Source organism: Bombina bombina, chromosome 8 (genome assembly GCF_027579735.1).
Source record: "Bombina bombina isolate aBomBom1 chromosome 8, aBomBom1.pri, whole genome shotgun sequence".
In the NCBI taxonomy this organism is placed as follows: Eukaryota; Metazoa; Chordata; class Amphibia; order Anura; family Bombinatoridae; genus Bombina; species Bombina bombina.
The window spans coordinates 49,455,212-49,472,809 of record NC_069506.1 but is presented as its reverse complement, the minus strand read 5'-3'; the positions used below and the strand labels follow the sequence as shown (position 1 = coordinate 49,472,809).

Below are 17,598 nucleotides of genomic sequence, written 5' to 3'. Positions count from 1 at the left end.
TGACCCAGCAATACTTTCTTTGTGACATGTTAATTATTTTGTTTTGTAATTTGCTCTATGGGCTTTGCACCCATGCAGGTTAACTGCCTGTGTCCCTGAGAGCTGTGCAGCTGTCTGTGAGTGCTGGTAAGCACCCAGAGCTGTGAGTTTTACAGGGTCATAGGATGTGTACCAAATCCGGTTAGAGAGTGCAGTCCATTTCTGTGTTTTGTATGTGTCTAGGAAAGTCCAAATAATCAAAAGATGTCCCTGCGCTGTAACTGTTACACAAAAGCGGCAAAAATAAAAAAAGGGTCCCTAATCCCTTTAATAAATAATCTTGTTCAGAAAAAATTCCCAGAAGAGAAGTAACCACCGCGCTGCATAACACTGCTTAATGTATAACTAACAGCCTAAAAACTGGATTGTATCAAAATTCTAGTTTTTATTACATAAAAGATATAAATTGATTTTTTAAAAAAGTGATACATACATAAAAGTATTAATCATGTGAAAAATAAAAAGGTACTTTAAATCAAGTACATACTTGGTTAAACAGTCTCTAAAAATGATCAACAGTCCATAGGCTTCCCGTATTATTTAGCGAGTTGACAGGCAAAGGATTTGTTGTGCAATGAGACAAAAATATCCTAATCACCAAAGAGAAGGGCCCAGAGATATGAGGTGCAATTATTTATGTACACCGACAATAGCTGGTATGGTCTAGACTTGGGGTCACCTTATATCTCTGGACCTTCTCTTTTGTGATTAGAATATTTTTGTTTAATTGCAGCAAAAATCCTTTGTCATCTCACTAAATATTACAGGAAGCCTATGGACTTTTGATTATTTTAAGAGATCAACTGATACTCTATTTCTGCCTTCACTGACAATTCAGGCTGTAGCCAATCGTATAGCGCCCCCTTTGGGGGCTGGACGGCAAAGCGGGCGCAATACAATTGGCTACAGTCTGAATCATCAGTGAATGGCAGAAATAGAGTATCTTTTATGGGTGGATACTTCTAGTGAAGTTTATGCTTGAGCCGAAGCCTTAAATGTATACTAAACCCAAATGTTTTCTTTCATGATTCAGATAGAACAGGCAAATTTAAGCAACTTTCTAATTTACTCCTGTTATCAATTTTTCTTCATTCTCTTGGTATCTTTATTTGAAAAGCTGAAATGAAAGTTTAGGAGCCGGCCCATTTTAGGTTCAGCACCTGGGAATCGCTGGCTGATTGGTGGCTAATTGTACCCACCAATCAGCAAGTGCTATCCAGGGGGCTGAACCAAAAATGGGCTTGCTCTTAAAGTGATGGTAAATTCAAAAGATTCGCTTTTTACCATTCAATGTTCAACTAAAAATAAATATGAGTTTTGTTGATCAAAACACACATTTTTTACACTAATTAATTTATATGCAACAGCTAGTATTATATGCTATCCAGAGTCAGCCCTGACACAAAGACCTTTTTTTTTTTTTTTTATGACGATTTTTGCGTTTTCTAATGAAATCCATGGCATTTTGGCATGTTTCAATCTTCAAAGGAATGTTTTGTTTTTTAAGACCCAGCTGCCCACAGTTCATGGGATACGGAGAATACTCGGATTACAAAGAGTATGCATATGCACGATGAATTGTGGAAAGGTTATCATTGCGTCATGAATAATTAGAGAGCGGGTGGGACCGGTATCTAAATAGCAGTGTGAATAGAAGAAAGTAGACGGGGGGCGGAGCATACGAATGAAGCAACGGATCAGTAAGATTACAATTTATTAATCAAATAGATTCTAAATGACCAAAAAAAGTTAACAACTAATACATATAGGGCGCAATCCGATATACGGCGTAGTTTGCGGCGCAAGCGAGGGAACCCGCGTCGCCCGCAGTTTCAGCTCGCAACTCGAGCTATCCAATATACGGCGCCGTCAGATGCTAAACTGGCGTAAGTTGGATAAACCAGCGATGTCCAGAAATCTGCGTAAGTACAAATTTCTGGCATCGCCAGTGACTTGCGCCACGTTAGAAACTGCCGGCGCCTACAAAACCTGACTAAAATATGAAATCACCCGCACTGTCTAACACGCCTCCTAAACATAGCCCGACACGTCTAACCCTCTATCCGCTATCCCCCCTCACTATCCTAACAATAAAAAATTTATTAACCCCTAAACCGCCGCTCCCAAACCCCGCCGCAACCTAATAAAGTTATTAACCCCTAAACCGCCGCCAGCTATATTAAATCTATAACCCCCTAAAGTGAGCCCCTAACACCGCCGCCATCTACCTTACCTACCCCCTAAAGTGAGCCCCTACCCCGCCGCCATCTATTTTAAAATTATTATCCCCTAATCTAATCCCCCTACCCCGCCGCCATCTATATTAAATTATTTAACCCCTAAAATACTAAACTATCCCTACCACTAAACCTAAGTCTAACCCTACAAATAGCCCTGAAAAGGGCTTTTTGCGTGGCATTACCCCAAAGTAAACTGCTCTTTTGCCAGCCCTTAAAAGGGCTTTTGGCGGGGCTTTGTCACAAAGTAAACAGCTCTTTTGCCTACAATCTAAATCCCCCTACACCGCTGCCACCTATAATAAATGTATTAACTCCTAATCTAATCCCCCTACACCGCTGCCACCTATAATAAATGTATTAACCCCTAATCTAATCCCCCTACACCGCCGCCAGCTATATTAAAATTATTAACCCCTAATTTAATCTACCTACCCCGCCGCCAGCTATATTATCTATATTAACCCTAAGTATATTATAGTTAATATAGTTATTACATTATATATATATTAACTATATTAACCCTAATTATATTAGGGTTAATATAGTTACTATAGTATTTATATTAACTATATTAACTCTATCTAACCCTAACACCCCTAACTAAATTCTTATTAAATATATCTAATCCAATCAGCCAATCGGATTGAACTTGAATCTGATTGGCTGATTCAATCAGCCAATCAGATTTTTCTACCTTAATTCCGATTGGCTGCTAGAATCCTATCAGCCAATCGGAATTCGACGGACGCCATCTTGGATGACGTCATTTAAAGGTATCTCATTCCTCGTTCAGTCATCGGCCGGGATGGATGCTCCGCGTCGGAGGAGCGAAGAAAGAAGATTGAAGATGCCGCTTGATGGAAGATGCTGCCGGATGGAAGAAGACTTTGCTGCCGCTTGGAGAAAGACATCGCCGGGATGAAGACTTCTTCTTTGCCGCTTGGAGAAAGACATCACTGGGATGAAGACTTCTTCTTTGCCGCTTGATTGGACATCGCCCGGATCGGATGAAGAGTTCTGCCCGGCGGGGTGAATACAAGGTAGGGAGATCTTCAGGGGGGTAGTGTTAGGTTTATTTAAGGGGGGTTTGGGTTAGATTAGGGGTATGTGGGTGGTGGGTTGTAATGTTGGGGGGTGGTATTGTGTTTGTTTTTTTCAGGCAAAAGAGCAGTTTTCTTTGGGGCATGCCCCGCAAAAGGCCCTTTTAAGGGCTGGTAAGGTAAAAGAGCTTGTTTAATTTAGAATAGGGTAGGGCATTTTTTTATTTTGGGGGTTTATTATTTTATTAGGGGGCTTAGAATAGGTGTAATTAGCTTAAAAATCTTGTAATCTTTTTTTATTTTTTGTAATTTAGTGGGGGGGTTTTTTGTAATTTAGTTTAGTTTATTTAATTGTATTTTTAGATAGATATTTGTAGTTTATTTAATTTATTGATAGTGTAGGTGCATTTGTAACTTAGGTTAGGATTTATTTTACAGGTAATTGGGTAATTATTTTAACTAGGTAGCTATTAAATAGTTAATAACTATTTAATAGCTATTATACCTAGTTAAAATAATTAACAATTTACCTGTAAAATAAATATAAACCCTAACATAGCTACAATGTAATTATTAATTATATTGTAGCTATCTTAGGGTTTATTTTATAGGTAAGTATTTAGATTTAAATAGGAATATTTTAGTTTATAATATGAATTAGATTTATTTAATAAGAATTTAGTTAGGGGTGTTAGGGTTAGATAGAGTTAATATAAATACTATAGTAACTATATTAACTATATTAACCCTAATATATTTAGGGTTAATATAGTTAATATATATAATGTAATAACTATATTAACTATAATATACTTAGGGTTTATATAGATAATATAGCTGGCGGCGGGGTAGGTAGATTAAATTAGGGGTTAATAATTTTAATATAGATGGCGGCGGTGTAAGGGGCTTACATTAGGGGTTAATACTATTAATATAGGTGGCGGCGGTGTAGGGAGGGCAGGTTATAGGGCAAAAGAGCTGTTTACTTTGGGGCAAAGCCCCGCAAAAGGCCCTTTTAAGGGCTGGTAATAGAGCTTATTACTTTAGGGATATTAGATTAGGGGTTAATAATATTAATATAGCTGGCGGCGGTATAGGGGGAATAGATTAGGGGTTAATAATTTTTATATAGGTGGCGGCGGTGTAAGGGGTCAGATTAGGGGATAGATAAGGTAGATGGCGGCGGTTTTAGGGGTTCACATTAGGGGATAGATCAGTTAGATGGTGGCGGTTTTAGGGGCTCACAGTAGGGGGTTAGTTTATGTAGATGGCGGCGGGGTCCGGGAGCGGCGGTTTAGGGGTTAATAACTTTATTAGGGATTGCGGTGGGGATCGCGGTTGACAGGTAGATAGACATTGCGCATGCGTTAGGTGTTAGGTTTTATTTAGCTGGTAGTTTAGGTAGTTACGGGGCTTCAATAGTCAGCGTAAGGCTTCTTACGGCTGCTTTTTGTGGCGAGGTGAAAATGGAGTAAGATTTCTCCATTTTCGCCACGTAAGTCCTTACGCTGTATATTGGATACCAAACTGCGCTGGTTTGGTATACCTGCCTATGGCCCAAAAAACTACGGGCGACGCCAGAAATATACGTGCGTAACTTCTAAGTTACGCCGTATATAGGATACCAAACCAGCGCAAATATTGGCGTCGCCGGCTTTTGCGGGCGACGATTTTTATCGGATCGGGCCCATAACGTTTAATAAGATTAGATGGTCTAAAATAGTAAAAATTACCAGCACTTTAAGTTTTTATTCCTGCTTTTTCAAATCAAGATACCAAGAGAATGAAGGAAAATTGATAATAGGAGTAAATTAGAAAATTAAAATTGCATACTCTATCGGAATCATAAAAGAAAAAATGTGGGTTTAGTATCCTTTAAGTAGCGTGCCACTTGTAATCTAGCCCTAAATGTTTTAAATGTAGTTACCTTTATAGCAAATGTTGCATTGGTTTATAGTACACGAACATGTCCCTTATGTATGTTTATCTTATCTACTTTGTTGTGATCAGCTCCTGCACTGATCAAGCCATTGCTGTACAACATGTTGCTGGATAACTTTTCTGATTCACATCATATAATAATTTGTAGAATTAAAGTACAGGAAAAGTGGGCAAACTAAATAATGAAACAACTTTCAAAGTCTTCGTTTGCATAAACTTTTTCAAAAGGATCATTATTGACCACAAAAATGTTTAAATTACATTGTAGTTTTCTGCAGTGATATTTCCTTATTGTTCAATTATTTATACAGAAAATTCAGCAAAAACATGACATTTTTAAAGATAAAACAGATGTTCTCTCACAGTAAAACACTAATGTAGAATAATTGTCCTGCCTACAGAAAGATATAAAAAATGCACAAACCTTCATATATGTCTAGAAATAATGATTAAAATTAATTTGTCTGAGATGTTATGTGGCTTGAAGAATAATGGCAAGTTCATTTATATTAATTTTACTTGCTCTAAATGTTCACTAATAGCCTTGATTTTCAAGTATTCTATTTTCTACGTCTATAACATATTGTTTCTAATTAATTACAGCTCAGATGAATACTCTGCTGCACGGATAGCTATTTACCGAAGATTTATTGGCAAATTTAAGAAGTTTATTATCCCTTGCTTTATTGCCAGCTGTGACATCAGTAGGCAGAAAGACCACGACAATTTAAACTTCAGGTAACTGGGATACATAGTAACAATACCAATATGACAATTGCAGGAAAATATGAACTATGATGTGTAAAAATAAAGATTGCAAGTGGAGTGGAGAGCGTAAAATCCTGCATTTTAGCATTCATATTACAAGTCACATTATTATTATTATTATTATTAGTTATTTGTAGAGCGCCAAAAGGCTCTGCAGCCCTTGTATAATGTGCTCTACGCTATTCAAGTTGGATAGTGCAGTTGTGTTATTTCACTCAGGTAATAGATTTCTATGAGTGATTGCACTAAATTTCATGTTGGATAACGCTCGAGCACAAAGCCAATGGAGTGTAAAAATGATGTTGAAGTAGTGGCGTGTTTGATTAAGATGTTTGTTATACATTCCGTGTTTTGAGAGCTTGATAGCAAATAATAAAAGACTTAAAGGGACAGTAAACACCAGAATTTGTGTTATTTAAAAAGATAAATAATCCCTTTATTAACCATTCCCCAGTTTTGCATAACCAACACAGTTATAATAATACATGTTTTACCTCTGTGATAATCTTGTATCTTTGCCTCTGCAAAATGCCCCCTTTTCTCTTGTAAGGTGTATCCAGTCCACGGATCATCCATTACTTGTGGGATACTCTCCTTCCCAACAGGAAGTTGCAAGAGGATCACCCACAGCAGAGCTGCTGTATAGCTCCTGCCCTAACTGCCATATCCAGTCATTCTCTTGCAACTCTCAACATAGCAGGAGGTAGTAAGAGGAAAGTGGTATAATATAGTTAGTTTTACCTTCAATCAAAAGTTTATTGTTTTTAAATAGTACCGGAGTTGTACTATTTTATCTCAGGCAGCATTTAGAATAAGAATCTGCCTGCGTTTTTCTATGATCTTAGCAGAAGTAACTAAGATCCATTGCTGTTCTCACATATGTCTGAGGAGTGAGGTAACTTCAGAAGGGAGAATGGCGTGCAGGGTATCCTGCAATAAGGTATGTGCAGTTTTAAGTTTTTCTAGGAATGGAATTTGCTAGAAAATGCTGCTGATACCGGATTAATGTAAGTTAAGCCTAAATACAGTGATTTAATAGCGACTAGTATCATGCTATCTATCAGAGGTATATACTCTGATTAATGTGCAATATAAAACATTTGCTGCTGGCATGTTTAATCGTTTTTAAATATGCTTTGGTGATAAATCTTATTGGGGCCTAGTTTTTTCCACATGGCTGGCTTGATTTTTGCTTAGAAACAGTTTCCTGAGGCTTTCCACTGTTGTAATATGAGTGGGAGGGGCCTATTTTAGTGCTTTTTTGCGCAGTTAAAATTACAGACAGAGACATTCAGCTTCCCTCAGCAGTCCCCTGCATGTTATAGGACATCTCTGAAGGGCTCAAAAGGCTTCAAAAGTCGTGTATTGAGGAAGGTAAAGCCACAGTGGACCTGTGGCAGTTGTGACTGTTTAAAAACGTTTTTTTCATTTTGTTAATCCGTTTTTTGTATTAAGGGGTTAATCATCCATTTGCAAGTGGGTGCAATGATCTGCTAACTTGTTACATACACTGTAAAAATTTTGTTAGTTTAACTGCCTTTTTTCACTGTTATTTCAAATTTTAGCAAAATTTGTTTCTCTTAAAGGCACAGTAACGTTTTTTTATACTGCTTGTTTAACTTGATTTAAAGTGTTTTCCAAGCTTGCTAGTCTCATTGCTAGTCTGTATAAACATGTCTGACATAGAGAAAACTCCTTGTTCATTATGTTTAAAAGCCATGGTGGAACCCCATATGAGAATGTGTACTAAATGTATTGACTTCACTTTAAACAATAAAGATCAGCCTTTGTCTTTGAAAATTTTTATCACCAGAGGATTCTGGCGAGGGGGAAGTTATGCCTACTAACTCTCCCCACGTGTCAGACCCTTTGACTCCCACTCAAGGGACACACGCTAAAATGGCGCCAAGTACATCAAAGACGCCCATAGCGATTACTTTGCAGGACATGGCGGCAATCATGTTTAATACCCTGTCAGTGGTATTAGCCAGACTGCCTGAATTCAGAGGAAAGCGCGATAGCTCTGGGGTTAGACATAGTACAGAGCGCGCTGATGCTTTAAGGCCCATGTCTGATACTGCGTCACAATATGCAGAAGCTGAGGAAGACCTTCAGTCTGTGGGTGACATTTCTGATTCGGGGAAACCTGATTCAGAAATTTCTACTTTTAAATTTAAGCTTGAGAACCTCCGTGTATTGCTTGGGGAGGTGTTAGCTGCTCTGAATGACTGTGACACAATTGCAGTTCCAGAGAAATTGTGTAGACTGGATAAATACTATGCAGTGCCGGTGTGTACTGATGTTTTTCCAATACCTAAAAGGTTTACAGAAATTATTAATAAGGAGTGGGATAGACCCGGTGTGACGTTTTCCCCCCCTCCTATTTTTTAGAAAAATGTTTCCAATAGACGCCACCACACGGGACTTATGGCAGACGGTCCCTAAGGTGGAGGGAGCAGTTTCTACTTTAGCAAAGCGTACCAATATCCCTGTCGAGGACAGTTGTCCTTTTTCAGATCCAATGGATAAAAAATTAGAAGGTTACCTTAAGAAAATGTTTATTCAACAAGGTTTTATCCTGCAACCCCTTGCATGCATTGCGCCTGTCACTGCTGCTGCGGCGTTCTGGTTTGAGTCTCTGGAAGAGGCCTTTCAGACAGCTACTCTATTGACTGAAATACTTGACAAGTTTAAAGCACTTAGGCTAGCTAATTCTTTTGTTTCTGATGCCATTGTTCATTTGATTAAACTAACGGCTAAGAATTCTGGATTCGCCATCCAGGCGCGTAGGGCGCTATGGCTTAAATCATGGTCAGTTGACGTGACTTCAAAGTCTAAATTACTTAACATTCCCTTCAAGGGGCAGACCCTATTCGGGCCTGGTTTGAAGGAAATTATTGCTGACATTACTGGAGGTAAGGGTCATACCCTTCCTCAGGACAGGGCCAAACCAAAGGCCAAACAGTCTAATTTTCGTGCCTTTCGAAACTTCAAGGCAGGTGCAGCATCAACTTCCTCTGCTACAAGACAATAGGGAACCTTTGCTCAATCCAAGCCGGGCTGGAAACCTAACCAGTCCTGGAAAAAGGGCAAGCAGGCCAGAAAGCCTGCTGCTGCTGCCTCTAAGACAGCATGAAGGAACGGCCCCCTATCCGGTAATGGATCTAGTAGGGGGCAGACTTTCGCTCTTCGCCTAGGCGTGGGCAAAAGATGTTCAGGATCCCTGGGCGTTGGAGATCATATCTCAGGGATATCTTCTGGACTTCAAAGCTTCCCCTCCTCAAGGGAGATTTCACCTTTCGAGATTATCTGTAAACCAGATAAAGAAAGAGGCATTCTTACGCTGTGTGCAAGACCTCCTAATTATGGGAGTGATCTGTCCAGTTCCACAGACGGAACAGGGACAGGGTTTTTATTCAAATCTGTTTGTGGTTCCCAAAAAAGAGGGAACCTTCAGACCCATTTTGGATCTAAAGATCTTAAACAAATTCCTCAGAGTTCCATCGTTCAAAATGGAAACTATTCGGACCATCCTACCTATGATCCAGGAGGGTCAATACATGACCACAGTGGATTTGAAGGATGCTTACCTTCACATACCGATTCACAAAGATCATCATCGGTTCCTAAGGTTTGCCTTTCTGGACAGGCATTACCAGTTTGTGGCTCTTCCCTTCGGGTTAGCTACAGCTCCAAGAATCTTTACAAAGGTTCTGGGATCGCTTCTGGCGGTTCTAAGACCGCGAGGTATATCAGTGGCCCCTTATCTGGACGACATCCTGATACAGGCGTCAAGCTTTCAGATTGCCAAGTCACATACAGACATAGTTCTGGCATTTCTCAGGTCACTTGGGTGGAAGGTGAACGAGGAAAAGAGCTTTCTATCCCCACTCACAAGAGTCTCCTTCCTAGGGACTCTGATAGATTTTGTAGAAATGAAAATTTACCTGACAGAGTCCAGGTTATCAAAGCTTCTAAAATCTTGCCGTGTTCTTCATTCTATTCTGCGCCCTTCGGTGGCTCAGTGTATGGAAGTAATCGGCTTAATGGTAGCAGCGATGGACATAGTGCCATTTGCGCGCCTACATCTAAGACCGCTGCAACTATGCATGCTCAGTCAGTGGAATGGGGATTACACAGATTTGTCCCCTCTGCTAAATCTGGATCAAGAGACCAGAGATTCTCTGGTGGCTATCTCGGGTCCATCTGTCCAAAGGTATGACCTTTCGCAGACCAGATTGGACAATTGTAACAACAGATGCCAGCCTCCTAGGTTGGGGTGCAGTCCGGAATTCCCTGAAGGCGCAGGGATCGTGGACTCAGGAGGAGAAACTCCTCCCAATAAATATTCTGGAGTTAAGAGCAATATTCAAGGCTCTTCTAACTTGGCCTCAGTTAGCAACCCTGAGGTTCATCAGATTTCAGTCGGACAACATCACGACTGTGGCTTACATCAACCATCAAGGGGGGACGAGGAGTTCCCTAGCGATGCTGGAAGTCTCCAAGATAATTCGTTGGGCAGAGACTCACTCTTGCCACCTATCAGCAATCCAGATCCCAGGTGTAGAGAACTGGGAGGCGGATTTTCTAAGTCGTCAGACTTTTCATCCGGGGGAGTGGGAACTCCATCCGGAGGTGTTTCCTCAATTGGTTCGTCGTTGGGGCAAACCAGAACTGGATCTCATGGCGTCTCGCCAGAACGCCAAACTTCCTTGTTACGGATCCAGGTCCAGGGACCCAGAAGCGGCACTGATAGATGCTCTAGCAGCGCCTTGGTTCTTCAACCTGGCTTATGTGTTTCCACCGTTTCCTCTGCTCCCTCGACTGATAGCCAAAATCAAACAGGAGAGAGCATCAGTGATCTTGATAGCGCCTGCGTGGCCACGCAGGACCTGGTATGCAGACCTAGTGGACATGTCATCCTTTCCACCATGGACCCTGCCTCTGAGACAAGACCTTCTACTACAAGGTCCTTTCAATCATCCGAATCTAATTTCTCTGAGACTGACTGCATGGAGATTGAACGCTTGATTTTATCAAAGTGTGGTTTCTCAGAGTCAATCATTGATACCCTAATACAGGCACGAAAGCCTGTCACCAGGAAAATCTACCATAAAATATGGTGTAAATACCTTTATTGGTGTGAATCCAAGAATTACTCATGGAGTAAGGTTGGGATTCCTGGGATATTGTCCTTTCTCCAAGAGGGTTTGGAAAAAGGATTATCAGCTAGTTCTTTTAAAGGACAGATTTCTGCACTGTCTATTCTTTTGCACAAGCGTCTGGCTGAAGTTCCAGACGTTCAAGCTTTTTGTCAGGCTTTGGTTAGAATCAAGCCTGTGTTTACACCTGTTGCTCCCCCATGGAGCTTAAACTTGGTTCTTAAAGTTCTGTTTTTGATGGCTATTTCCTCGGCTCGGAGAGTCTCTGAGTCATCTGCCTTACAATGTGATTCTCCTTATCTGATTTTCCATTCAGATAAAGTAGTTCTGTGTACAAAACCTGGGTTTTTACCTAAGGTAGTTTCTAACAAGAATATCAATCAAGAGATTTTTGTTCCATCATTGTGTCCTAATCCTTCTTCAAAGAAGGAACGTCTTTTACATAATCTGAACGTGGTCCGTGCTTTGAAGTTTTACTTACAAGCTACTAAAGATTTTCGCCAAACATCTACACTGTTTGTTGTTTACTCTGGACAGAGGAGAGGTCAAAAAGCTTCGGCAACCTCTCTTTCTTTTTGGCTTCGGAGCGTAATACGCTAAGCCTATGAGACTGCTGGACAGCAGCCCCCTGAAAGGATTACAGCTCATTCTACTAGAGCTGTGGCTTCCACATGGGCCTTTAAAAATGAGGCTTCTGTTGAACAGATTTGCAAGGCGGCGACTTGTTCTTCGCTTCATACCTTTTCAAAATTTTAAAAAATTTGATACTTTTGCTTCTTCGGAGGCTATTTTTGGGAGAAAGGTTCTACAGGCAGTGGTTCCTTCCATTTAAGCCTGCCTTTTCCCTCCCTTCATCTTTGTACTTTAGCTTTGGTATTGGTATCCTACAAGTAATGGATGATCCGTGGACTGGATACACTTAACAAGAGAAAACATAATTTCTCTTGTTAAGTGTAGTCAGTCCACGGGTCATCCATTACTTATGGAATATATCTCTTCCTAACAGGAAGCTGCAAGAGGATCACCCAAGCAGAGCTGCTATATAGCTCCTCCCCTCACATGTCATATTCAGTCATTCTCTTGCAGCCTAACTAAAGATAGGTCGCTGTGAGAGGTCTGTGGTGTTTTTTAACTTAGTTTATTTCTTCAATCAAAAGTTTTTTATTTTAAATGGCACCGGAGTGTGCTGTTTGTTCTCAGGCAGCATTAGAAGAAGAATCTGCCTGCGTTTTCTATGATCTTAGCAGACGTAACTAAGATCCACTGGCTGTTCTCATCTGAGGAGTGAGGTAACTTCATAAAAGGGGAATAGCATGCAGGGCCCCCCTGCAAATGAGGTATGTGCAGTAAATTATTTTTCTGAGGAATGGAATTGACTGAGAAAATACTTCTGATACCAATGTATAAATACCTGATAAATTTATTTCTCTTGTAGTGTATCCAGTCCACGGCCCGCCCTGTCCTTTTAAGTCAGGTCTAAATTTTAATTTAAACTACAGTCACCACTGCACCCTATGGTTTCTCCTTTCTCGGCTTGTTTCGGTCGAATGACTGGATATGGCAGTTAGGGGAGGAGCTATATAGCAGCTCTGCTGTGGGTGATCCTCTTGCAACTTCCTGTTGGGAAGGAGAATATCCCACAAGTAATGGATGATCCGTGGACTGGATACACCACAAGAGAAATACATTTATCAGGTAAGCATAAATTATGTTATTTTAGTTCTTTTGACAGACTTGCATTTTAGCTAATCAGTGCTGACTCCTAGGTAACTTCACATGCATGAACTCAATGTTATCTATATGAAACACATGAACTAATGCCCTCTAGTGGTGAAAACTGTCAAAATGCATTCAGATTAGAGACGTTCTTCAAGGACTAAGAAATTAGCATATGAGCCTACCTAGGTTTAGCTTTCAACTAAGAATACCAAGAGAGGAAAGCAAAATTGGTGATAAAAGTAAATTGGAAAGTTGTTTAAAATTACATGACCTATTTAAATCATGAAAGTTTATTTTGGACTTGACTGTCCCTTTAATACCTGGTTGTGAAAATCACTAAAAATGAAAGTGGTGTTTTTGGATTGCTTGTGAGCACTTAACTAACAATCTATACAAGGAGCATGCAATTTTAAGCAACTTTCTAATTTACTCCTATTATCAATTTTTCTTCGTTCTCTTGGTCTCTTTATTTGAAAATCAGGAATGTCAGCTTAAGAGACCGCCCATTTTTGTTTCAACACCTGGATGGCACTTGCTGATTTGTGTTTAAATGTAGCTACCAATCAGCAAGCACTACCCAGGGTTCTGAACCAAAAATTGGGCGGCTCCTAAGCTTACATTCTTGCTTTTTCAAATAAAGATATCAAGATAACGAAGAAAAAAATATAATGGGAATAATTTTGAAAGTTGCTTAAAATTGCATGCTCTATCTGAATCATGAAAGTTTAATTTTGACTTGACTATAGCTTTAATGAGTACACTACTTCTTCCCGTTGAAAGTATAGGGCGTGCTATATAAATATTGGGTGCGTTTAGCATACTTTGTTTAAACTATTTTAACTAACAACTTGTTATATCAGAGCACAAACTAAAGCACAGTTCGTTATCAGATGTGCTCCACACAGGCCAAATCATTTTTAAATAAATGCCTCTTTTTTAGTCTTTCAAGGGGGTTACCTGATACCTGCTTACCTGATACCTGCTTATGCTTATAGCATTATAACATTGTAGTTAACTTTTTAATTTGTTTCATCATATGTTTGGATATATAAACTATATTTCAGTTTTTTGAAAAATATGTTCCTGTCCTAAATAAAGTAATGTTTAACCCTTTCGTGACAGGGTTAAAGTGTCTACATCGGAACACCTGTTCCGATGTAGACAAATTGAAACTACGCGATCGTGCATACGATCGCGAGATTTCAATTATTGGATCGCATCTGGGGGGCGTCCCTACAACCCTAGGAACGCCCTCCAGACCGCGATCAAGTCCCTGAAGCGCAGAAGGCTTCAGGACAGCCGTTTGATATGACGTTCTATTCCGTCATAACGGCTTTAAAGCCCAGTGTAAATATGACGGAATAGAACGGCATAACGGCGTTAAAAGGTTAATATGTATGTGTGTCTAGTTGTATGTATATATGTGTGTGTATGTGTGTATACGCTGAAACATATATACATTAAAACATACACACAAACATATACACTTTTGAGCCCTTCCCAGTCCAACACCTTCTCATATAACATATCCTTTTAAACCACTTTTTAAACATTTTATTTTAATATTAAACATATATTTTACAATTAATATGTATATACTGTAATTATGTGTAAAATTCATTTTAATATATTGTACATTTATTCTAGCTCTAACACTTTACTTGAGGTTTCCAGTCACCCTAAATTTTTTCTGCGCCATTATATATTGTACTCGATCACAGCACATACCTCAGCACTTGTATAATGAGTGATAACAGATCACCCTGCACTTTCCATTGAAAGTATAGGGCCATACTAAGATTCTGACTTGTTATATTAAATTGTGTTCTGTTCTGAGCTCAGGGTCCAGGGCCGTCTTTAACACAGGGCAAAAGGGGCAGCTGCCCAGGGCCCAGTCTTTGTTTTTTTTTTTTGTGAGTGCTTTATGTGTATTCTCCAATGGTCTCTTGCATTTTTATATTCATTTGGTTTTTTTTGGTTCATACCAGACTGCTGATGTCAGTCCTAACACACACAGTCAGTCCTAATACTGTCACAGTCAAAAGTTCTCTGCTTATATTTATTTGTGAGAAACTGTGCCAGACCGTGCCAGTGTCATGTGACATGCCAAGCTAGTGCTATGTGCTGTTTTAGGTGTGCACTGTACAGCACTGAATGCTAAGCCCTAACTCGGCATACAGCCAATCCCACTGCATAAGAAAAGGTCCTGCTGGGGTTACTACTGTTACCAGGTAACTGCTCTGGTGGTGGGGATTGTTCAGGGCAGGGCTGACTGTAGGCGCATGCAGCAGAAAGCTACAGTGGCAGGCACGTGAGGATTTGAACATCTGTGCAGCTGCAGACACTGCTCTCGTCAGTCTTGAGGCTGTGTGACTCGTCTCAGACTGTATCCATGCAGCCTTGGTTAGACAGCATCCAGTCTGCTGGTCCCCTTAGCCCTGCTCTTTCTGCTGTGGCCCTCAGATCAACTAACTGAAGTTTTTTAGGGGAACATTGCTTTGTAGAAAGGTGTCAGTGGGAAGAGTAAATGCACACACGCCCCTCCCCATGCAGCATCATCTAGTGCAGGGTGAGAGGGAAGTGACATGTGCTTCTGTGGCTGATTGTATAGTGTCATGCTGATACGTCACACATTAAGGTAAGGTTTATTTTTTATAGAGGTTTTTCTCTCTGTCTGAGATTTTAAAGTTTCCCATAGTAGTTCTGCTGTTCCAGTCAGTAAACATATTTGTCTGCACCTCCATGCTTCCTCCTCAGTCTTTACCTTGCTTTGCTCCTGTTGGCTGCCCTAAATCTCTTAAACCAGCACTAAATCGATATAACCAGCTAACCTCACACCAGAATCACATTGAAAAGCATCAGCTTGTTGATTAGATGATCCATAGCTGATCTTGTTCTCCCCAAATGTCAGGATTCCCCCTTACAGGTCACACACACCTCAGTATACTGCACAGTACACACATACTTTGTATTTTTAATATTGGATTATATAAAGTGCATACATAAATTTGTGTGTGCTCTGTAGTGTGTGTGTGTGTGTGTGTTTTGTGTGTACATGTGTATGCTCTGGAGAGTGTATGTTTGTGTGTACATGTATATGTGTATGCTTTGGAGAGTGTTTGTGTGTAAATGTGTATGCTCTGGAAAGTATGTTTGTGCGTACATGTGTATGCTCTGGAGAGTGTGTGTTTGTGTGTACTTGTGTGTGTGTTTGTGTGTACATGTGTATGCTCTAGTTAGGGGAGTTTGTTATGTTAGGCATTCCCTTGGTATTCATAAAAGTGGTAATTTTGCTGTACAGTGACTGTCTAAACAATAAATATGTAGTGAATATCCCAAAACTGGTGAAATACTTTTAGGGGGGCCTAAAGCAAATTCTTGCACCGGGGCCCTGTAGACATTAGGTCCGCCACTGATTTTTACTATGCAATGCAGTGCATTTCTTTACATATTTAAGTACTTAAAAAAAATATATAAATAAATTAAAAACCAACATTTAATTAACTAATTAGTAAATATTTTAAATGAATCCACAGTGGAGGAATTTATATATTTATTTACTTATTAGTACTGCTTAGCTCCTGTTTCACATATTGCAATTTATTTCATTTTTTTTTTTTAAATGATTAGCCCAACATTGGATGATCCACTGCTGGGCTAATCATTTAAAAAATGTATAAAATAAATTGATTTAGTTGTTTTTTGGGATGTTGGGGTGGAGAGCGAAATTACATGGGCTGGGGGGGGGCAAGAAAATGTTTGCCCAGGGTCCAGTCAATATTAAAGATGGCCCTGGCAGCTTCATGATACGGATAGCAAACCTTGCGCTATCAATAGCGCTCCACAAGTAATCTAGGCCAAAATGTCCTCAATTTTTGCCTCAGCCTGTAAAGCCTGAAATAGTTACTATCTGGCGTTTATAGAAAAAGTTTGCCAACACCCAGGTTTAAACTGATAGGCTATAAGTCAACTTAAATGTGTATAACATGCTAATAAATTGCATATTTATATTAAGACCCTCATAATTATTGTGCAAAGTAGATTATATAAAAAATAACTTTAGTTAATGAGCAAATATAAGTTACAAATAAAAATGTGTTTGTATGAACAAGTATAAATCATTTTTATACATCATATGCAGTTTTCCATCTAAAGGGGAGGGGAGTCCATGGCTTCATTCATTTCTAGTGGGAATTAAGAACCTGGCCACCAGGAGGAGGCTTAAATACCTCCCCCACTCCCCTCAACCCTCAGTCATTCTTTGCCTTTCGTCACAGGAGGTGGCAGAGAGGTGCCGGAATATCGGAAGTCTCTTATGAGGGGTTCTACCCTTCGCTATGGGACAGGAGTTTAAGTAGCCCTTTAAGCTTCTCAACTTGAGGGCCTGGGTGAACGTTAGAGTCCGGAGATGCAGGGGGAGCTTCCCTTTGCGACACCATCCCGACTTATATTAACAGCTCCTTTAGCAATCAGCATTGACGAGTTTCACAGATTTCTTTCTTCTCTCAAGTCCATGTCAAGAGCGCAGCTACTACTTGTCACACTTGAAGGGCCGTGTTCCTGTTCCACGGCGTAGATTCTGGTAAGATCGTTTCATTTTTACATAATGATAACACAGAAGCAGGGCCACAGTGTGGCGCCTTTATCTTTATTGAATCAAGGGGTAATATTCCTATGAGGGGATTATTA

The 17,598-nt window shown here is 39.9% G+C and overlaps 1 protein-coding gene across 1 annotated transcript in view; it reads left to right on the top strand.

Annotated features, from left to right (window-relative positions):
• The window catches only part of CFAP74 (cilia and flagella associated protein 74), a 331,535-nt gene that overhangs the window by 228,248 nt on the left and 85,689 nt on the right, over positions 1–17,598 (top strand). Inside the window, 1 exon segment of the mRNA XM_053690359.1 lies at positions 5,864–5,998. Coding sequence (XP_053546334.1) covers positions 5,864–5,998 — 135 coding nt within the window.